Source organism: Doryrhamphus excisus, linkage group LG18 (genome assembly GCF_037039965.1).
Source record: "Doryrhamphus excisus strain RoL-2023G ecotype Guam linkage group LG18, RoL_Dexc_Guam_v1.1, whole genome shotgun sequence".
Classification (NCBI taxonomy): Eukaryota; Metazoa; Chordata; class Actinopteri; order Syngnathiformes; family Syngnathidae; genus Doryrhamphus; species Doryrhamphus excisus.
In genome coordinates, this window is record NC_136374.1 from 5,631,747 (window position 1) to 5,656,113 (window position 24,367).

Genomic DNA, 24,367 nt, shown 5'->3' on the forward strand with positions numbered 1-24,367 from the left:
TGGCTGACTTCAGATTGTTTTTTTCTGTCCTGATGCAGTAAAGTGCTCAGAGGCGCCCGCCCGAGAGAAACCTGACCTGACAGAGTTAACATTATGTGTGTGTGTGTGTGTATACCACATTACATGACAATGGTGGCCCCACAATGTGACATAAACAAGATTAGATGTGTGCTTCTCACTTTGAATGAGCTGAGAAATACAAACACAAGCGTGTGTATGGAAACGATATATACAGTAGTATATATATGTCTGTGTGGGGGGTGTTGATTAGTTCCCACATAGCAATGGTCTACACTGTAACAATCTGGCAAATGGCCCGCCCCGGCCCCGACTTTGGACAACCCCGGTGTACGTCAAATCCAAGAAAAAGTGTGTGTGTGTGTGTGTGTGTACATATGGACTCAGACTTTTGCATAAATAAAAAGTGTCCGATGCCCCCCAGGCAAAATGTCGTGCGACCTTCTGTTGGGCTCAGGTCTCTCTCGTGTTCCATCCCCAATCGACAGAGCTCCTTCACAATAAAAGTCTCTCTCACACCTTCCATCTGCGCATACCAAAACAAAAATATAGTGCAATTCTTTTCGGCAATCATATAAATAAGTCTAAACTGGTGCTTTTAAGTTTCTGCCACGTCTGCGGCAGATGGGATGTGAACAGTCTTTTGTCTACGACGAACAACACGTAAAAAGGCAAACACAAACAAAAAGCGTCTTTACTGATTGGAAAACCACCTGGAGGGGTTTCCTTTGTGTGCGGTCAACTTTGTGCAAACCTTCTGTAGAAAACATCTCATGAGCTAGCTCGTTCGCATCAGTTGGTGAACAATTAAGGCAGAGCGCTTAGCACGTGCTAACACTGCTAAGCTAGTAAACGGGAGCCAAGGCTGCGTCTCAATTCGCGTACTTGCGTACTTACACTTATTCCTTTGAGTGCGTATGCATGTCAATCATTCAGTGCACTGAAAATGATGAGTGTGCAGTGACGGACACTTACCACATGCAATGGGCGCCATCTTGCAGGGTGACCAAAAATCCTGTTTTCCTAGGTTGTGTCCTGGTTTGCGAGGACATTATTGTATTATTTTTATGTCCGGCCCCGACTGTCCTGTTTTTTATTTTTAGAAAGTGATGAAAATGTCCTGGTTTTCATTGATTTAGCGACTAAATATGCTAATACTACTTCATATTTGTAGTTATTTGTCTCGTAAGACATGAAAAGAAATAACTCTTTTCAAGTTTCTTATATAATATTCTTACAGGCCTATTATTCCAATACAGAAGAGTCATTATTTGTATCGTAATTTCATTCCTTTGATCCAAGTGTTAAACTTAAGAAAGCAAGATCATTTTGCCATAATAAGAGAAGCTTATGTGAATTTATGCCTTTGGTTATAGATTGTATTTTTATTGTATTATTATCATATTATTATATTTATATTAAATGAATTCATAATTAATAAACAAATATATATGTGAAATTGAAACTATAAAGCATATTTAGGTAAACTTGGAGCATCATTGTTGAGCTAAGACTCCTGGTTTTTAATTTAATTTAAAATGTTAAATTTAATTTGGTCACCCTACAATCTTGGCTATGTAGTGAAAAGTGAGGGTCTAATTTGAGAGGTTGCAATTCATTATTAAATAAGCGTAAATATTGCGCTTGTGATTTCCAGTAATTGTGCAGCAACATATACTCCAAACACGCACACTTAAGAAGGAGTGTACTATTTACTGTAAGTACACAGTAGAGTGTCCTCACGGAAGTATTTGATTTGAGACAGGCCAAGACTTTTCTAGGAAGGATTGTGTGTGCTAGCACGGCCGCATGCTAGCAGGTGTGGGTGCTCGCGGCCAGAACAGAACTATCGTGTGTGAAAGCAAAAACAAAAGTTGTGAAAGAAAAAAAAAGACTAAGACTAAGAATATTTATCTTCAAGATGAGACAAGTTTGAGGAAGGAAGCTTCTAACTTCACCTTCATTGTCAGGAAGTAGAATTCTGCAATACAGGAAGTACTGAAGATTCTCCTCTTGTGTCTCAGCTCGTATTCCAACCAATCAGAGTGAGGGTTGGTCGTCATGTTTACTGACCAGCGGTGCAAGCATGACCTCGGCACGCTTGCCGAGGATTCTAGGATTTCTCTTCTGTGTTTCGGGCGTTCTGCCTGTCCACACTTGCGGACAGCGGCAGTCGGAGGACACCGTGCAGGAGCGAGGACGGTGGCGCATGATGGCCATGGCTGGGGGCTGGGGCCCTCGGGTGGTAGTAGTGTCCAATCACCTCGCTGTACGTGGGGGGAGCACCTTCCTGCTTGTGCTGGCGGGCCGCCTCCTGCGCCTCCACTGCGCTGATTCCGGCATGCACACTCGGAGGAGGGGCTTGTAGGCTGTCGGGAAAACGTCCAGTGTCAATAAGTCAGCAGGACGTTCAGGTGATGGTCATGACAAACCTGTTACGGTACCTGGCATGCAGGCAGGAAGTGGGCGGGTCCAGGGGATGCGAATCAAAGACGGTCCGGTTGGGTGGCGCTCGAACCGACTCGCGGTTCAGCTCCATCTGCTGCTCTGGGTCTCGGAGCTGCAGGGTGCAGGGGCCCTGGTAGGGCGGTGGCTCCTCCCCGTCCGATAGGGAGATGGTGGGGGGGAGGTCGATGAGGTCCTGGGGCAGGTAGGGGTACGTGGGCTGGAAGCGCCCCGCAGAATAGGTGTTCTGGAAGCGCTGCGGCAGACCATGCTGAGAGTCCCGCAGCAGGTATGATGCGGGTGTCCCTCTGTCCGGGGGCCGGGGGTTGTACGCCTGCTGCTGCTACAGGAGGCAGAGGGGGTTACATGACTGTACCAGGAAGTACAGCTGCTGCTGTTATCTGTTACCTCATTCAAAACACCACTTGGCCCTGCCCCCTCCGAGCTCCACAGGCCCGCCTCCTGCTGGAAGAAATGTCCAAGTCAATAATTGTAAAAATTTCAAACATCATCTTGCTCCTTTAAATTGATTTGATCAGAGAACACTAATGACAATAATAAATAATGATATGAATGCATACGATAATATTTATGAACATTTAATAACAAGACAATTGGAGGCAAGCGGAGCAGTTGATGCTGTTCATCCACCAGAGGGCGGTGCTGCTGCACCACGCGCCTTCTTAAACCCTTTGAATTAGGGGTCTCAAACTCAATTTACTTGGGGGCCACTGGAGCTAGGGTCTGGGTGAGACTGGGCCGCATCAGGTTTTCGAAAAAAAAACGCATTTATTAAAAATAGAAAAATGAAAAAAACTTTGCTGTGGTTCCAATTTTCTACAAGAAAAGCTCTGATAAAACATTCCACTGTTCTCAAATATCTTACTTTTTATTTTTCTACACAAAATAAGATGAAAAATAAATAAAATCAAGAATAAAGAAAATCAATCATTTGAAAATGGGGGAAATTTTCCACAAAATAAGGGATTCTGATCAATTCTGAGATACTTTGGTGGAACCATGACGTACCAAAATATGGGAAAATAAAAAAGAAGGATCAGTAATAAATAAATATAATAATAATAAAACGGCAAATAATTAAAAATAGAAAAAGAAACCACATATAGTTGGTGGTTAGACAAATTATTTTTTTCAGATTGAAATTAACAAAGCATTATTAGAGCCCTGTAGACATGACAGAGCCCTGTAGACACGCAACTGCAGGGTCTTGAGACACATGCTAACTCGCAAACTAGAGAGCTAGCGACCTAAACGGTAGCCTTCAAGTTATTTCCTTTAAACTTAAATAGCCAAAAACTTACCACTTCCACACGGATAGGGAGGATAACTATTAACAGTTATTTAACCTTTAACATGAACATTAATCAAACGTAATCATTTTTTCTGGGTACATGATACCATACAGCATCCATATCAAACTTGCGCGGGCCGCACTAACATTAAACTTTCATATCAAGGCGGGGGCCTCAAACTAGTGTCCTGCGGGCCGCATTTGGCCCGCGGGCCGCGTGTTTGAGACCCCTGCTTTGACTAAAACCATTTTTATTACACAAAAAAATGTCCTATGTTTGCTCTTTATTGGACATTTACCATAATTGGTAACTTCTGACAAGCAGTTTCTGTGGCTGTGCGGTGCGCAACATTTGCATTTGAAAATGAGGGAAATTTTCCACAAAATAAGGGATTCTGATCAATTCTGAGATACTTTGGTGGAACCATGCCGTACCAAAATATGGGAAAATTAAAAAGAAGAACACGAGAAAAGAAGGGCAAAATCCGAGGGAAAAACAAGAGGTTTGACAGGTAAGGTTGGAGTTTGAAGAAGATGAGCCGAGAGGTCACGTGTACTATAAAGTAGCCAGTCGGTAAAAAAACAGCGAACTTACGTGGGCCAGGGTCAGTTGTCTCCTGCGCGTGGAGGCGTGCCTGGAGAGCAGCGAGCGTGCAGACAGGCGGTAGTGGTTGAGCAGACAAGTAATGACCACCACCATCACCATCATCACCACCACGATCACCAGGATCTGGACGAACTCCAGCTGGGCTGCACACACAAACCACAACATCATAATGCTTGATTAAATAACAATAACATTGTACATTTTCAAGTTTAGTAGAGACCCACTTTTTTGGGGGGGGTCTACATTCACTAAGGTTACTACGGTGTGTTCACTTCACGGGCCGCAAAACAAAGTGCAAAATCTCAACACCGAAGATGGTGGGATTTCTGAACAGAAGTCAGAAATTATTACCAACTCGGGGGATGAGATCTGTTTTCTGATGAAAAACATCCTATGCTTTACATCAGGGGTCTCAAACTCAATTTACTTGGGGGCCACTGGAGCTCGGGTCTGGGTGAGACTGGGCCGCATCAGGTTTTCCAAAAAAAAAAAAAACGCATTTATTAAAAACAAAAAAATTAAAAAACTTCGCTTTGGTTCCAATTTTCTACAATAAAAGCTCTGATAAAACATTCCACTGTTAAATATCTTACTTTTTATTTTTCTACACAAAATAAGATAATAATAATAAATCATAATAATAATAAAACGGCAAATAATAAAAGAAACCACATATAGTTGGTGGGTAGACAAATTATTTTTTCAGATTAAAATGAACAAAGCATTATTAGAGCCCTGTAGACATGACAAAACACGACTATAGTCACATTTATACTCTTTTTATTTACAACATATTACGCAACTGCAGGGTCTTGAGACACATGCTAACTCGCAAATTAGAGAGCTAGCGACCTAAACGGTAGCCTTCAAGTTATTTCCTTTAAACTTAAATAGCCAAAAACTTACCACTTCCACACGGATAGGGAGGATAACTATTAACAGTTATTTAACCTTTAACATGAACATTAATCAAACATAATAATTTTTTCTGGGTACATGATACCATACAGCATCCATATCAAACTTGCGCGGGCCGCACTAAGATTACACTTTCATATCAAGGCGGGGGCCTCAAACTAGTGTCCTGCGGGGCCACATTTGGCCCGCGGGCCACGAGTTTGAGACCCCTGCTTTACATTGTAAACAAGGTGATTTGATGCAGGTGTGGTGGGGGTGGGGGGGGGGGGGGGTTGACAGCTAAGAATCCAGCAGAGGGCGCAGTCTCACAAGTCAATTCACAGCCACATTTCCAGCAGGAAGATGCTTTGGTTTTCTTGTGCAATATAATATTTCTTTGAGAAATGTTTTTCACAGCCGTGAGAAGCATATTGTTGTGTTTACATCAGGGGTGTCAAAGTTCCGAGGGCCAATAAAAAAATACAAAAAAACTACCGGGGGCCGTACTTTGGACACTACTGGTTTAGAGTCCATTTTTCGTGGCCTCGGAGGGTAAATCTATGCAAACCGGATTCCACGGAGTCCACCATGAAGGGATACAAGATGAAGTCAATAGATGATTCTTTGTAACTTCTCATGCTCATTAAATGCCTGGTGACAAAAGTGACATTTCATAAAAGCTGTGTGATAGATGCAACAAGGTTTGTGTGTCAGACACCCAGACAACACACACACCGAAGCAGACAGACAGGGCGGGCTTTGTTTAGCAGCAGTCTGCTCGAAACGCTCCACCTCCCCCAACACACACACACACACACACTGCTTTTCTCACACTTTTTTCACAGGGGGCACTCAGAGGGCAGACACAAGCACATAAAGTCGCAGCACACACACACACAATATAACGAGGCAAAGGAACTCATGCGAGCATGTTTCTTGTGTCAAAATGTCCCCATGGAGACATTTCCTTACAATCCAGGTAGCACGTCTCACCAGGTATCACCTTCTCTTCAAATGTTTAGCTTGGTGGAATTGCGTCTCCATAGCAACAGGGAAGCTTTGAGCATTTTGCAAATACTATAAAGAACAAATCACATAATTAAAACACTAACTCTGACTGAGCTGGAGGTGGATTATCTCCAAGATGGCTTCCTGTCTCACCAGCCCTGAGCTTGATGGCTAACGGCAGCCTTCACGCTGTTCCTAATATTTTGCCAGAATTATGTGGCTACATGGTGAAAATATTGATGCATAGCAACATACATCACAACCAACCTTCCTAATAAATAAATACAGTTGTCAACAAAAATTAGAGCCAAATTATTATACAGGCTGCACGGCGGTCGCGTGGTTAGCACACAGATCTCATAGCTAGGGTTCAATTCCACCCTCGGAATTGAATCTCTGTGTGGAGTTTGCATGTTCTCCCCGTGCATACGTGGGTTTTCTCCGGGTACTCCGGTTTCCTCCCACATTCCAAAAACATGCTAGGTTAATTGGCCACTCCAAATTGTCGATACGTTTGAATGTGAGTGTGAATGGTTGTTTGTCTATATGTGCCCTTTGATTGGCTGGCCACCAAAATGAATGAATGAATGAAAATGAATGAATGAATGAAAATTATTATACAATATTGCATGTACCATGCTTTGCTGGCTCACAGTCCATGCATTTTGTTTGGTTTGAATGCAAAATAACCCACCATGGGGCCAAAGAAGGTTGCTAGTCTCAGCAAATTGAAGGTTCATTCATTCATTTTCTACCGCTTTTCCTCATGAGGGTCGCGGGGGTGCTGGAGCCCATCCCAGCTGTCCTCGGGCGAGAGGCGGGGTACATCCTGGACTGGTCACCAGCCAATCACAGGGCACATATAGACAAACAACCATTCACACTCACATTCATACCTATGGACAATTTGGAGTCGCCAATTAACCTAGCATGGTTTTGGAATGTGGGAGGAAACCGGAGTACCCGGAGAAGACCCACGAGAACACGAGAACATGCAAACTCCACACAGAGATGGTCGAGGGTGGGGAAAGACAAAATAAGAGGCCAAAAAGTTACCACTTCCACACAAAATAGGAGGAGAACTCAATCATTCATTCATTTTCTATTGCTTATCCTCATGGTTTTTTTAATTTTCAAACATATAAATTGCTAACTGCTGTAAAATACAAATATATTCAGACAATGCATATGGAATTTACCACCACAAAACACGTCAGCAAGTGTAGCCAAACGCTCGCCTGGAAGTGCGTGACAGTCAGAAGTCCACTAACAACTACCATTTTGAATAATCTGAGTGTAAAGGTTACTATAGGGGTGCTATTTCATGTCTAAAGAGCTCTTATGATGTTGATTTCTAACTACCAAAATATTCCATTTAACAATAAGGAATCGTAGTTGATGGAAGCTCACTTATCACAGTCGGATCTGGAACTCATTAACCACAATAAACGAGGGATTACTGTACATCCTATCTCGCAATGTTAATGCAGGGTTCAACAAGTCATATATTTTTAGACTTTTGGATCATTTTTTAAGACCATAATGAAAACACTTAAGACCCGTTTCACATCCACACAGGAAAAAAAAGTACAAAAGTACAAAAATTGGAGGCCCGGAATGACACATTGTGCCGCTAGCTGATTGTGCTTGATAAATTGTGACCGCGCTGCAAGTATTTTAGTTCTGTGTTGTAATAAACAACAAGAAATAAACTTTTAAAAGAGAAAGTAAAGTTTATGCATTTGTTTTTGAATAAAAGTGATATTGATACATATTTAAGACCATTCAAGATTCTATTTATGAGGATTTTAAGAGATTTTTGACAATTTAAAGCCTTCAAATTATTGGATTTCGTGTAACAAAACTGGAAATCTAATCTTTTGTCCAGACCCACATAAACACTGGGGGTCCTCAAAGGGTCCCAGGTCATAAATTATAGATAATAAAAGTCATAAATACTAATGATCTTCAAGTCATCTTCAAGTCACCATGCCCCAGGAAAGTACCATTTTGTTTTTTTTTGTTGTTTATTTTACACTCAGAATACTGAAGATTGTATTATAAATATATAAAACCAATGCCACGAGCGAGGTAGCAAGTTACAAAATATGATATCCATGCAAAAACCCCATAAAATTTGTATGTAGTGAACCCTCGCTCACATCACTTGACACAATGACATCATATTCTCATCGTACAGTATATGCTAATGTTACATCACGTTAAACAGCTACTTTATCTAACATGTCACAGTTTCTAAGGCAGGACATAATTGAGGCACATTATTTCATTCAATAAAAATGTAATTTCCCTTTAGGAGACCTGATTAGACAGCCGACAGTCTAAGGCAGGGGTGGGCAAATATTTTGACTCATGGGCCGCATTGAGTTAACAAAATTGTCCGGGGGGCCAGAACATATTTTAACACACACACACTATTTTATGCTTATAATTTTCCTTGAATTATCTGCCTAATTTCCTGTAAAAGTGTTAAAATTGTTATACTATCAGTATGTTTGCATTTCAGGAGCATTTTAAACATCAGACCACATCAAACTATGTAATTTCATTTTACAGTTTTGTTGTGTTTTTATTTTTTTTACTAAATAAGACATCTGACTTGGAAGTTATGTTGCCTGTTTGTATGTATTTTTTTTGTTTTTTGTTTTTTTTGAAAAAGAAAGTACCGTTTTTAACACAAAAACATCGGTTAACATGCAAAGTTCTCTGAAATGCACTTGGCAACTGTGAAGGAACGCAATCGCTGCATTGGACATTGGGACAAACCAAGGAGGAACATGACTAATGCAGTCATACAGTTCATAAAAAATATTTCCGCCTAGCTGACTGCAATCCAGCCAGGTGATCCACTTTTTGGTGGGGAATGAGCGCATTGTGCCAACAATCTGAGGATGATTATCTTTTAAAAGCAAATCTCATTAAACAACGCCGCGGTTGATAGCAGATGAATATTTGATACAGAATAATAAAAATGGCGGTGTGAGCTCACCACACAGTTGTGTCTGCAGACAGCTGTCGTGGTTGTGAGTCCCTGATGAAGGTTGCATAGTTGTCTTCCTCCTGGATGTTGATATTCCAACTTCCAAATCTGAAGTCTCAAAAACTTCAGCGGGGGAACAAAAAAAGTGATAATAATGAAGTCAAAGCGTGGAGCTTGTGGGCGCTCGCACGTCCAGTGTGCGTCCTCACCGGCCGACACACACTCACTGGCCGCCTGCAACCTTTGTCTCTTCAATTCCCTCTCCCTCACATTCCCACACTGTCCACACTCACACTGAAGAAACAGCTGACCGCACCACCCCCCCTGAACAGCCCACTTCGCCCCCTCTGCTATCTGCAAATAGCTGTGAACAAAAGGGGGTCAGTGTGAAGGGACTTGGAAGGCGGGGTATCTGTCTGGCAGAGACAGATGGGGGTGGGATGGCTGGACGGTGCTGGGGGTGGAAGCCCCATAATGACGACACAGAGTTCAACTTTCAACTTCACCCTCTACATTGTTAGCCAATTGCAAAGAATAATGTCACAAGCAGAGGCCACCGTCTTTCTTGACTTCCATCGTGAAATATATGAATACATTTTAATATATGATATATAATCATATACTGTATTATATATGTGTATATACTGTTGTTAAATAAAATTGGAATTAAGTGCAGAAAAAATACATAATTCCACAAATACTTGTGTCCTTAATTAAATATTAAAACTAATGTAAATGCGGCACGGCGGTCGAGTGGTTAGCGCCGAGACCTCACAGCTAGGAGACCAGGGTTCAATTCCACCCTCGGCCATCTCTGTGTGGAGTTTGCATGTTCTCCCCGTGCATGCGTGGGTTTTCTCCGGGTACTCCGGTTTCCTCCCACATTCCAAAAACATGCTAGGTTAATTGGTGACTCCAAATTGTATGAATGTGAGTGTGAATGGTTGTTTGTCTATATGTGCTCTGTGATGAATGAATGAATGAACTAATGTTGAATGAATGAACTAATGTTATATTTACATCGTATTACACAGATGTACATAGTGGTGTAGAACAGTGATTTTCAACCAATGTGCCGCGGCACATTAGTGTGCCTTGAGAAATTCTCAGGTGTGTCGTGAGGAATTATCCAATATCACTTTTTATAATTAACATTTATTCATCATCATTTGCAAATATTATGTCATTATCCACATATATGTGGACCCAAATATTCCAATTGCATTTGGTTTATTTGCTCAAACGTAAAGAATTTAACCTTTGTATACGCCTCATTCTGAAAGAATAGTGCCAATCCGAATGAATATATAATCAGATTAACAGGGGTGGAATATTCCTTTCCCCAATCCGATTGAGGTATCTTGTAGCCACTCAAACGGAAAGTTGTCAGAGTGCGTTTTTCTTCTTCTGTTGTTTATTGGCGGTTGGCAAGCAGCTTTCGTGTGCATTAGCGCCATCTGTGGAACAGAATCTAAAACCCTTCTATACGCCATTCATAAGTCCATAAGTCAAAAGAAAATATATATCTACATAAAACATGTACCGAGTTGAATTATAAAATATTAGCAAGATTGAATTTGATCCTTTCCAGGTTAAATTTATCATATCGAATGCTCAGATATGACGTAACACGCAGCTCCAGACGTTCTTCAGTTTTAAAAATGGAGGCCAGCAATCGGCACTGGACTGCTACGGAAAGTTTGTTTTTGATCCAAACTAAATTTCAAGACTGGACAGACGAAAAACTGGCAATACGGAGTTATTCCAACAAGTGAAAGATTAACTCTGGGAAGTCGGTATCACGTGATGTTGATGTTTACATTTTACTGGGCATGCCCCATTGACTCTTCTGGTTGATTATAGCGACGCATGTAGACAAGAGATTGGAATATTCCTTTCCATGTATACCATTGTTTGTGGCAAAGTCCTTCAGAAAGAGAAAAACTTCTCATGTAAACATGGCTACTGTCGAGCAACACGCGATATCGCTCCTTCACACACTTGGGGTGAAGCAGTCTATCGCTGAAGGAGCTCTCTCTATCTATCTATCTATCTATCTATCTATCTATCTATATATATATATATATATATATATATATATATATATATATATATATATATATATATATATATATATATATATAATTAAATATTTTATAAAATTAAATATTAAATATTAATATTAAATATAATTCATTAACATACTAGGATCCACTGATGATGCGTTTACATTACAGTTACAAGAAAAACTCTTTAAATCGTTCTCCAACGAGGACAGCTACAGCAAATTCACATGTGCACAAGTGAAGACAGTTGCACTCATCGCCTCTTGAAGGCATCACACACACACACACACACACACAGCAATTGGCTCATTTGTCAGCCACAGCCGCCTGCTTGCAGTCTATCTACCTCCTTCACCCGCCGCCGCATTCAGCTCAAGGTCACAGGGGGCCAATGTCGAGTCAGACGCGGGACCGGGATGTCTAGTCTGCATCCTAATATTTTTCCGTCTTCTCGTTTCAGAGAATTAGCATTTCCAGTTAGCCTTCAATGCGGCACATTGCTGCCTCTCACAGACCAGTGCAGGTACTGCGTCAGGCTTTTGCTCGTGCCAGACTTGGATCTGATCGTTGGCAGAGAGACGGTTTAAATGTGTGCTGTTTTGGTCTCACACAACATACAGCATGTTTCCAGGCTGGTGTCTCGTAAGGGACATCCTGACTATCCACCAGCACGCCAATTCTTTGCTGAAGCAGCACGCAAAACAGAAATAAGTATTGACCAGCCCACAAGATGAATCAAAATATGACAAAAGAATAAGAAGGCAACCATTTCTGGTAAAATGTGAAAAGGAGCACACACAACCCTCCCCCCTTGCCTACTGGTCCTCCCATGACTCGGCAGTCTGGCTGGTCAGAAATAGCACAGACAGCTGATTGAGTGTGTGTGTGTGTGTGTGTGTGTGTATGTGTGTAGGTCACTGCTGCACACAATTGGCTTGCCAATTTCCATGAGAAAGGCTGTAGGGGGTAACACACACACATACAAACACACACACACATTGACTTTGTGAGCCATGGTCACGGTACAGCCAATAAGTGTGGGAACTTTGGTCCATAAAACTCCCACAGCTGATGTCAATAGAGTGTGTGTGGGGGGGGTGGGACTATTGGGACATCCTCAGTCTTCAAATAAAGTCTACATACTAAAAGACATTGTTATTTTTTTAGAAGGCAAAAAAACTACTTTTCCGACCGTGGGACCAATAAAGGATCATTTTAAAGACAAAATGCACTTTTTTGGAATTTTGCCCATCACTCACAATCCTTATGTGAAACATATTTATTTCCATTTTCTGTGCATTCCAGCGTGAGAAAAGGAGTTAATATGAGCTTGCTAACAACATACTGCATTGAAAATACCTATTTTGACACTAAAGCCCTTACAAAATAATGCCAAAACTGTTCAATTGACATAACTGACTTGGATATTAATCAAGCTACTATGATATCATTATTGTAGCAGCTAACATGAAAAACAATTTTTATCTGCCGTTTTTTTAATTTTAACTAACACAACGAGTTGCTAATCGCTAGTCTCAGCGTCATTCACAGAAAAGTGGATACCTCGCTCTCAATTTTACTACAAAGACTCAGTAAGATGCTTGTTTGCCGTCAGCATTTTGCACCTGAGGACTGGAGCACACGTCTTGTGCTGGAAGACGCAGCCATCCTAAGGCCTGTGGACATTGTAAGTGTTGTCGCTGTATCTATGCTGCTGTTGTTAACGGAACTAACATAAGTATTTATATCAATGCACCCTAGGTAGTGTTTTAAATAAATTAAATAGGGCTGTCGATAATATTTGATTGTGATTAATTGCATTTGTCCATAGTTAACTCAGAATTAATGACATGTAATCATAGAAATAAGTTTTTATCAGTAATAAGTAGGCCTGTCAAAGTTAACACGTTAATAACACGTTAGTGGAAGTTTCCTTTCACAGCGATAATAAACGAATGTGACAGATGGGCGCTCCTCCTGTTTGACCCACACCGTAGTTTGATTGACGCATGGTAACTCTGTAGCCACATGCTGAAACAAATATTGATGAGAAATGGAGAAATAAAAGAGTTTATAGATTGGTAAAGTTAGCTTCAAAGCCCTGGCAGGTGGCTCTTGTAGCAAGACCAAAGTTATTTGTATCTACTGTGGCTGTGTTTGACTTATCACAGATTATATGGTCTGCCAGAGACTGGAGCAGTGCAGATATTGTTTTTATTGTCATATACAGTGCTACCTTGGCATAAGAGTGGCCCAACTAACCCGTTTTTTACATTTTTACATCTCTCTGATGATTTTGGCATTGAACTGCCTGCTAAATTGGAGTTCCAGCTGCTATTGACGCGATGTCAATGTGATGACCGTGGCTGAAGTCCAGTGTTTTGCTAGCGTTAGCCATTTAGCGTCAAACTAGCTAAGGGAAGATTTTCAACATCTGGGTAAAACATAAGTACATTATAGCGATGTGATTGATAATATTTATGATGTATTGTATAAAACTATGAAAAGGACTAAATGAATACAGAGCCACCAACCCGCTTGGTGGACTCTGTTTTTCAGAGAGGTTGTGTAGCACAATGATGAACATTAGCGCTCAAAGTCATCAAATCTTACCTTCATGCATTCCCACATAGTATCAGCATTTGGGAGCAAATATGAGTTGAAAGAAAAAGGGCTAAAGTACATCCAAATACATACATATATCCCTCTGTGCATCGGAGAACGGTAGATGGTACGTTCAATGACTGTCAAAAAAGTCGGACAAATTGCAGCTCGCATTAAACATTCAAAAAGTGTGGGATTTCTCATGAATAGTTACAGTATTGTAATAAATGAATATTCCAATAATTGTTAATAATTAACAATAAAAACAATAGCTGCACTGCTCCAGTCTCTGGCAGGCCATGTAATCTGTGATAAGTCAAACACAGCAACAGTAGATACAAATAACTTTGGTCTTGCTACAAGAGCCATCTGCCAGGGCTTTGAAGCTAACTTTACCAATCAAAATACTCTTTTTTTTCGCCATTTCTGCTCAATATTTCCAGCTTGTGAGTTACCGTGCGTCAATCAAAGTTTCAAAGTTGTTTGTGGAACATTGTCATCAATCTCTCCACTACATGATTATGTTTTCACTTTGGTCATAAACTTACAGCAGCTATTGAAAAAAAATGGTGTAACCCTCATAATTGACGTTATTCCTTTAACATTGTTTATTATTAGGTATTGTATCAAATGGTGCATGGTATGATACTCAGTCAGCTAAGCTAGTGGTATATTCAGTGGATGTATCGATATATTTCTAACAATATGGTGTCGCAACATATCTTCATGGGGTGTTTGCTCTTACTAGACCGTGCAGGTGTCCCTAATATTGTGGCTTGTGAGCGTACAGTTGTAATGTTTCTATGAGAGCGTGTATGTGTATTTGTGCACAACAATTGAAGTGAAACAAGAAACACAAATTACTGCTAACAGCGGTTAACAATAAGAGCAAAATAAGAGTGGATCGCATACACACACACACACACACACACACATTCTGTCTGAAACGTATGAAAATCAAAGCTCATTATCAGCTGCTTGTCTGCCTCTGACTGGGTTTGTGCAAGCGTGTGCATGTGTGTATGTGCACGCCTCATTACAATTCTAGCCAGAAGGACCCAGACTACCCGTTGTCGCGCTCTCTCACACACACACACACACACACACACAGGCTGTCAGACTTGCCCTGTCTGACTTCACACCCTTTCACATTAAAATGATCAGAATGTGTGTGTGTGTTAGGATGGACTTTCAAATACATTTCCACAATCATTTAAGTAGGACATTTAAGTAGGAACAATTTTTTAAATTAAAATTAAAAAACAAAAGAGGATAATGTTGCCATAGTGGACATTTGCATGGATGTCCTCTTTAGTTGAGTTAGTTGAGACTGAATCAACGGCGCCCCTGCTGGTTGCAGTCAAATAGAGCACCCTGTTATACCTCAATGTTTCAAGTTGCCATGATTCAACAATGACTTAAATAATACTTAGCTTCTAGTTGATTAACAATCAATAAAACAACAGTAAAAATTGGGTGTACAAGTTGGTGTTTTTCCACCAACGTTTTATATTTGTATCTTTTGAGTGTGGCCTTAATCCTCCTTTGTAATATTCTGATGCAACTCTTAAATGTATTTATTATTATTTATTATTTAAATTGATTTTTACAACACACTGTAGGACAGTAAAAAAAGGAGGCCTGGACATTTCAGCGACACGTTGCTATTTGCTCTATTTTTTGTGTTAAATAAAAATACAATTTAACCAACGAGCCACCCTCCACAAATGGCTCCAGAGTCACACATTGGACACCCTGCTTTTATAGCTCTTTGTAAAGGTTGAGCGTGTGATGTTAGGGCAACTCTAAGAGAAACCACAATATAATATCTATTCCCTAGTCAGAGGTCACTTCAAGACTTGTACTGTATCCAAGTCATCGAGCAGTGAATGGTTTTTGGGGGTGCGGGGACCCCCAAAAGGGGTAATTACGTATACGGTAACAGAGTGTCTTGAAAACTTGATAAGAAGGAACTAAATACATGATGTGATGATCCATGTAAATGTTATGTGGTTGGAGCCTTACATAAATGAATGTACAATAAACTAGGGACCACTCCTCTCTCACAGTCAAGCTGTCTGGGAACAGTTATTTAAAATTCCAACATTAGCGTCCTCTGCAGCGACTGAACAATGGTAATGAAAGAAAGAAGGTTGACTTTTAGTGCAGCTGGAAATAATGAATGCGTAACAACCGTCATATCCAGATTTTTACATTTTTAAATAATCACACAATAAATGAATTTCCATGAGCATGGTTGTCCTTTTTCCTCATGTCTCCTCTCCAAACAGTCAGGACAAGGGTTTGTTGTCCCCTGCTGTGTCTCCTGTGTCATTGCAGGCTTGCTTGCTACCTTGCAGTCTTTGTGTGCTTGCACAACGCAACCCCAACCAAACCTTAATTTCGCAGAAAAAATGTAGAAGTTATGCAGCTGTAGGATACAATTACAGAATAATTTAGTCTTCAGTTCGAAGAGGGCTGCAACAGCAGGAGTACTGCAGCAGTGTGTATAAGGATACAAAAATGCTACAGTTCAGTGGAACGGCACCGGGACGAAAAGGCACGTTCAGATGAGCGTAATATGCATATAATAATTGTAGGACTATTTTGAGAACCTATCCCCCACGATAAATGAGGGAACACTGTATATAGTACATATATTTTAGATTTTTTAATTGTATTTTTAACAGTTGTGTTAAAATCTTGTCTTGTCTCATAGACATTTTTGTCTTTTTATGTAAACAGACTGAACTCCAAAATGAAACCGACGAAATGCGCAGCCAGAGAGCCATGTAGGGAAAAACGCATACACTAAGGCACGCTGCAGGGGCCACAGTTTGCACATCCCGCTGTATGATTTTCATCAGTAAACACTAGGAGCAGAATGGGTACAATGTTAGAAAAGAGAAGCAACAGAGCCATTTAGTTAACTAACAACAAGAACTTAGAACACAAACGCTACTGAACAATGATTCAAGGACAAGGCAGATAATGACGATGATGAAATCATGTCTGAAACCGGATCAGCTGGTCCACTCCCCACACAGGCTAGACACAACAATGTCTGACCCTGTGTGTGTGTGTGTGTGTACTTCATATTACAAGCTGAATAAGATGTCCCATCACGCATCACTGCCAAGCAAACACTTCCTGCCCCTCCTCCCTGCAGGAACACCTGATGTTTCCTGCTCAAAACGACTCACATCAGCTCTCAATCCTCAGTAGGAATGCACGTGTGTGTGCGTGTGTGAGGGGCGGGGGCGGGGGACCTTGACTCTAGACAAAACAAATCTGTGCACAAACCCAAACAACATCACAGCGACAAAGACGTTGAGCCAACACACAAGGCGAAGAAAAATAAAGAGAAGACAAAAACGAGAAAAGGAAGGGGGAGCGAAAGTGTTTCATGTTGGTTATCACAACATACTTTGTCTGAAGGAGCAAAGTTAACCTTTTAACAGACTCAAAACATAACCAACGTAATGCTGTGTCTCAGTTTGAGTGCTTCTATGAGTGCGAAAACTACATCGTAATGCAGTGTCAGTATCCGCAGAAGGGTATTTTCACCATTACGAAGGAGGGTAAAAGAAGCAGGAGAATACTGTCATCGTCACTACCAGTGATGATAGCTATGGCTTTGGGACAGCACTACACGACACGCAACACATTCAATTCTGAGACGTCAATAAAGTGAAAGTGAACACACACACACACACAAACCAACATCACTATGACAATGAACCTTTCACACCTCCCCCAATTGCTTGACCCTTGACCTTGGCCTTCCCAGACAGACGCAGGGCATCATGTGCCGCGCCCTCAAACACCCCCGCGCAGATGCAGGGCATCACTGGCTTCATATGCAAAATGAGTCGCTTTCATTTGCATGCATATACGTATGTCGGGAAGTTGAATATTCAGCTTTGGTGTGTGCACGCTTTTTATGATGCTGCCTTCAAAAACACAACCACCATGGATTTGGAACACTGGACTTTTCCGAGGGGTGTAACGGTACCACTGTTCTAAGGGCATTTTTCGCATCAATATTTTTGTAATAACAGCAACTGTTGTAATTATTACATTTGAATATGCCTCACACACTTATTAAAACACATTTAAAAGTATATAATAAACAGCTACGCACCACTAATGAACAATAACAAAAGATAATCCATGAAAACATGGAATGGGAGTCTCGGTGCTGAAGTTTCTTTACTTTTCAAGGACTGCCAAAAAGGTGCAAAATATAAACTCTTGATGAAAAAAGACATTATGAAATGCCTATTCTCTGATGTAAAAAGAAATTCAATCAAAAAAACCTGTATAACATTGGAAATGTATAAAATAAATGTCCCCACTGAGGGACGAATAAATGTACAAAATACATTAAATAAGAAAAATTAAAACATTATTTTTAATTTGTATCAATCCGTTCTATGTAAAACTATTTTCAGTGGCTCGGGAGTCGGTGTGATCTCAATCCAAACGTTTTTTGTTTCCTTAAGACAATAGTGAGGGCAGCAAAAACCACAAACAAGCATCTCCAAGTAGAAAAGTCAGAGTTTGGTGAAATCCATGCAGTCTGCACTTCTTCAGGAACTCATTGACAATGACGCAGCCGTCTGAGAACGGGAGGACAGGTCAGGTAATTATCCGGCATCAGATGACCTCACGTCTTCAGCAGACATGCTAAACAAGTCTGAAGGCATTTCAAAAGCCTCCGGGCTAATTAAGCAGAGCACAAGCACACTGTTGTATTTATGGATCAGACACACTAATTAAAAAAAAGTGCTGCTTGTGTGACGCTGCACTCACATATTCATGGCTCCAAATGCAAACTGACTTCAGATTAATTAATGACATGACAAGACTACGAGGGCCCGGGCTGAACGGTGGCTTGTATGCAGATCATATGGACGCCATCACCCCAAGCCCGGCAAAAGTGGTGACGACCATGACCTCCAGACGCGCACGCCGCCTTCATTTGCATATATGCACCATCAGACGCTCTTTGTGGCGTGAGAGAGAGTTGCTGGCGTCTAGACCGAGAAACAATACAACAGCTGAGAGGTCGAGTGAAAAAAGCAGTGTTTCCGCATAAAGGAGATCGAGGACTGGGAGGTAGTAGGAGACAAGGAGACGAGGTGATGATAAGGAAGGGACCACAGATCGCAAACAAAAATGCTCTTGACGGGTCCAGACATGTTAACACAAGCAGCAATCAGGAAGCAGAGGACGCACTGAGTTAATGAATCAGCTCCAGTAGGACAGAAGAGAGTCGACTTCAAGTACACTTCAATAAGTACACTTTAGTCATAGTACAGTATAGTGCTGTTACAAATACAGACATCCCGCAGTTTTTCATTGCCCCGGTTTTCATATGATTCAGTTTTAAGACTGACTGAGTTATGCGCACACAGCAAATTTGTCATGTGATCTGATGTGGAATGTTGTGTGCGTATTGAAATAACATATTGACATTCCAATTAATTTGTTTCACTGATGGTGAATGGTTAGTACTGCTAAAATTGGTTCAGTATTGATATATTTGTTGCTTTTACCAATAGACAAAACAGCAAAGCATAAAGCATATTTTGTATCATGTCAACTCGTTTTTAGTTTAGAAATGTCCTATAACCAGGGCTCGACAATAACGATGTACCGATGGCCCGGGGCAAGTTAAAACAAAATTGGGGCAAGTAAATCCAATCAGTGATATTCCCGTCGGGCAAGTGTACTTTGGCATGCCATACTGCCAAGAGTTTTTTTAAAGCGGTTCTTGTTGGGTGTTGGTAAAATATGGACTGCTTAATTCCGGTGGTAATTTGCAAAGCAATCCTTGCAAATCTTGAAATGGACCAATCAGAATCGTTTATTTAGACAGCGGTCCGTAATCCACAATCCGCGTTTTACCCACACCCGTTCTTGTTCGCGATCAACCAATCAGCGATGGTTTGACTAGAAAAACATCTATCATGGCGTCCCTGCCAACATGGTCTAATTCTTCAACAACTTGTGAAGGAAAACAGCAAAAAGTGATGAACCAGTGCCTCCTAAACAAGTATTTTATTAGCGGCAGCAAATCAAATGATGGCACAGGTGAGTGAATCACATTGCTGTGACAATTTGAAGTGGTCACAATGAAACACCACCGATTAGATCCAATACCAAGTGCTGATTTTGCACAAGCTACAAAATCTAGCGCTTCCATTTCTCTGTGTATTTTTCTCACCTGTGCTTCACAAATTATTGTTTGACCATTGAGGATTTTTTCTGGATTAAAAACACTTTACTAGTACACAAATGTGTCTATTCAATAATGTTTCATTGTGGTGCACAACTTATAAATATCACTGCTTACTACGACTACAATGTACAATGCATGGCTTGCCATGTTAACATACATCTCCACAATTTTTCAGACTTTCTTCCAAATACAATGCATCAGTACTATTATCTGATGAATTATCAGCATATATTGATATATGATATCATTATGGCAGTCTTTTCATTTTACATGGGGCAAGTTCGGGCAAGTAGTTCTCACCTTAAGGATTCCCTATGGGCAAGTCATTTTTGTTTTTAACGTAGAGCCCTGTATAACTTGAGTAGTAACTACAGTAGCTCCTATACTGTCATTCAGTCTTTCGGTAGCTGCTTTACAAGTCCTTTGGTAGTTACTAGTCATCCGGGAGTTCCTTGACTAGTCCATCAGTAGTTCTCTTATTAGTTCTTTGGTCATCACTTTACTACTCAATTGAGAATACAAAGGATACGCAAAGGAACTACCAAAGGACTAGCAAAGGAACTCCTGATAAACTAGTAAAGGAACTACTGAATGACTGGTTAAGAAATGACTCAAAGGAACTACCAAAGGACTAATATAGTAACTCCTGATAGACTAGTTAAGGAACTACCGAATGATTGGGAAAGAAACGACCCAATGACTCATGAAGGAACCACCAAACGCCTAGTAAAGCAAGTCCCGAAGGAATGGTAAGGGAACTCCAGAATGATTTGTAAAGGAACGATCACATGACTAGTAAAGTAACTCCTGATAGACTAGTAAATGAACTACTGAATGACATGAAAATGTTGCCTTTCGTACACTGTCTCGGTTATCATACAACACCATAGCAAATGAGTCGGTTTGCCATGTGCCGTATCATGACACGGAATCTCCCATCCGACATGTTGCCAACTCACTTTTTCACTTTATTGAGTGTGACTGCTAAATAACTCACCATGGGGGAAAACATATTCAAATCTGTGCAAAGGAATAGCAGTACTTATTTTATTTGGCACTACCCTTTTTTTGTACGATGACAATCTTTACCGGCTTCTTCTTCGCTGCTTTTTGATGGTGAATTCCGTGTTTCCCATATATTGTGGTAGCACATCATTTGAAGCGCCGTAGATAGATTTGGCGCCACCTTTTTTTTGTTATATTTGGCGCTACTTTTTTTATTGGCGCTACTTTTTCAGTTACACTTGGCACTACTTTTATCATTTGCAGTACCTTTATTCTTTATATTTGGCACTACCTTTTCTATTTGGCACTTCCATTTTTTGTTTAGATTGGGCATTAACATTTCTTTTTTTTAAGATTTGGCACTACCATACTGTTTCAGATTTAGCACTTCCTAGGCCTGTAAGGATAATAGATATATTAATTTATCGAACAATAAAAAAGCAGGTCTTTAATTATGAGCCCTCAATAAATTGACATGAGTGTATGCGGGCCGGTGCCATCTGTTTCACTTTGGGTTCACTCTGCATGAATGAACACAGTAGAGAGTGAGCATCCTCTCAGCTATTAAGCCTCTTTGAGCCAGTAGCAGGGCTACACGAGTGCTAGCAGTTAGCAAGGAGATATTTTTGTAAAAAAAGCACATGGTTAGAGCTCACATAGTAGTTGGTTAATATCCTGCATTATACGTTGGTAGTGTATTGTCTGTTTCTCATCCACCTATTGCGCTGCTGTGTGTGGGTGACATGACACAATGATGACGTGACACAATCATCTTTGAATGATAATCTTAATTATATATATATTTTTTTAAGATCTGGCGACCAGTGAGCTGGGATAGGCTCCAGCATACCCCTGTGACCCTAGTGAGAATAAGCGGCATAGAAAATGAATGGATGGACTACCTGTTCACTCTTGCTTACAAAACACATTGTAATGGGTGTAGCAAGAGACAAGGTTGTACATTTGTTACAATCCAAAAGGCTTAGTTTTACCCGTCACCGTACCTTGTTAGTTTCTGAAAATATCCACTGAAAGGAAAACACAAAAAACAGCCTCTGTTGTTGGACATGCATACTCGCTGAAGAGAGCTCTTGTGAGGTGTTCTAACGTTGTACATATCTGCAACCCCAACATTTAGTCAGCAACCTCAGCTACCTTGAACGTCTCTTCAAATATCATCCAAAACGGATAATAAAAGAGTTTTCATTTGCCCAGATAATCTTTCCACGCTCTAGTCAGGACCTGGACCTGCTAATTTAGAGTCCAGGCCAGCAGTGTGAGGAACACTCACTCTCCTAGTGATCTCATGCTGCAGAGAAACATCTAGACATACACACACACTCACACACACACACACACACTCACAGCGAGCCTGTGAGTAATGCTGATGTCATGTTCTTTTGACTAGCAAGTCATTCACTCAGAACAGGTGTGTGTGTGTGTCGCCCTACAATTAGAAAGAGTCAGGCCCAGACGAGGGAGGATGTGAGGAACCAAATGTGACTAAAGAGAACCTCATGTGCTCCTGATGAGACACAACATTTGGTCATGCATCATCACTAGCTTTGGTTATCTTACTGTAAATACAGCGTAACATTTTACTTTTACTGCATGTGTTACATACAGTGTAACACATGTGGACGAAGGCCCACTTCTAGAATACATTGTTGTATGACTCAAACACATTATTAGGGGACTGTTGTTTCATCTCTCTACAGTAGAGGGCATCGTAACGCTGCTTCTTAAGACACCTCATACACACATTGTCTGCCAGAGAATAAGAAGACAGAGCAGGAGGGATAGCTCTTTCAAAAAGCGACAAGCAAGTCTTATTGGACACTTTTGGTGACGAAAGCATATGTTACTCTTCTCAATGAAAGAGCGCCACAAAATTAAGCAACAGAAGGAAGTTAATTCCTATTGATAAACAAATTTTGCTTTCCATGTTTTTTTGTAACTCACAGGTTATCACCCAAAACATGCATACAAATTACAGACATGTCATGGCCACTGCAAACTAGCTGTGTAAAAAGTTAAAGAGATGGACATACAGTCATGGAAAAATTATTAGCCCAGTTTATTAAATTTTTCTTAATTTTAATGGCTGGTACTACTCCAAGTAGAAGAATACCATTAACATAACAACATGGGATGCCTTTTGCAGTAAAATGCCATAGCTATTGATGAAATGGAATTTTGGTTATTATCAAGAAACTAGAAAGGCTAGAAATTTGCTGCTTAAATGAGACTTTTACGAGCTATTTATGTTGTCATTATTATATTTGTGAAAACAAATGTGCCTTTAGTGCCAAGGATTAAAGTGAACAAATAAACTGATGAAGCAAGGTTGGTCTAATCATTGTTTCCATGATTCAAAAGTTAAATTAGTCAAATTAAGTTAAACTGCTTTGTAGGTTCATTCCAAACTTTTTGGGGAATTGTGTATGCACACATTTACGAAATAAAAGGTGCTGGTAAGGAACATCATCAAAACGTGCTCATGACCTCTAATAGACCCACAACACAGCGGCGCGCACGCACGCGCGCGCATACACACACACACACGCACGCACGCAAACAGACATGCTGTGGGACTTCCCGGATGCTAGCACAGCAGACGGCTAGACGTCTGGTTCCGGATGAAGAAGCCACGATGACAAAAACTCTCAAGCCAGCCTCTTTTTGTCCTCTCTTCAGCTAGCATTGCCTGCTAGCCTGTCCCACACTTTTTTGACGCCGTTGAAAGCCTCGCGAGCACGCGACGTCAAAGTTGACGTCTAATCTAACGTCAAAGTTGACGTCTCGTGTCGCCGCGACAAAAGACTGACAGTCACTTCAAAGTCAAGCCGATTTTAATAAACCAGACGACAAGTTTGTAAACTGGTAACTTTTAAAATACAAATTTAAAAATGCAGCAATGTTACTTACTGATGTCCATGACGTGCACGGAGCTGAGGCGCGTACAGTCACACGCGCACGAGACATTGGCGGTTGTTGCGTTCAAGACGCCCATCAAGTAGGAACATTTAAACTCATCAACCTCCTTTTCCTCCCTGCTGCTATACCTATCTATCTAGGAGGAGTTTTGGAGCTGCATTCAACTATTTCTAATTGATCTGTTTCGTCCGCCGTGTGACCGGCGACTAAACAGCCAGCA

At 40.8% G+C, this 24,367-nt stretch overlaps 1 protein-coding gene across 3 annotated transcripts; it reads right to left on the reverse strand.

The window, feature by feature from the left end:
- Positions 1-1,928: 1,928 nt before the first annotated feature.
- pmepa1 (prostate transmembrane protein, androgen induced 1) lies at positions 1,929-24,367 on the reverse strand. Of its 3 annotated transcripts, none has more exons than XM_058055407.2 (5): positions 24,139-24,367; positions 4,371-4,525; positions 2,872-2,925; positions 2,463-2,806; positions 1,929-2,387 (listed from the first exon to the last, which is right to left on the reverse strand). In XM_058055407.2, the coding sequence occupies exons 1-5, from the start codon at positions 24,221-24,223 to the stop codon at positions 2,132-2,134; spliced, it is 894 nt and encodes a 297-aa protein (XP_057911390.1). In that variant the 5' UTR covers positions 24,224-24,367; the 3' UTR covers positions 1,929-2,131. The 3 variants fall into 3 exon arrangements, with proteins under 3 accessions (XP_057911390.1, XP_057911389.1, XP_057911391.1); XM_058055406.2 differs by having other exon boundaries at positions 2,872-2,928; XM_058055408.2 differs by lacking the exon at positions 24,139-24,367 and adding an exon at positions 9,298-9,953 and having other exon boundaries at positions 2,872-2,928.

Coding starts and splice junctions, on each gene's coding strand:
- pmepa1 (XM_058055406.2), bottom strand. CDS start 24,223: ATGGGCGTCTTGAACGCAACAACCGCCAATGTCTCGTGCGCGTGTGAC. Junction 2,929..4,370: donor GACAACTGACCCTGGCCCAC/GTAAGTTCGCTG, acceptor CATTTCTTCCAG/CAGGAGGCGGGCCTGTGGAG. Junction 2,388..2,462: donor ACTTCCTGCCTGCATGCCAG/GTACCGTAACAG, acceptor TTTTCCCGACAG/CCTACAAGCCCCTCCTCCGA.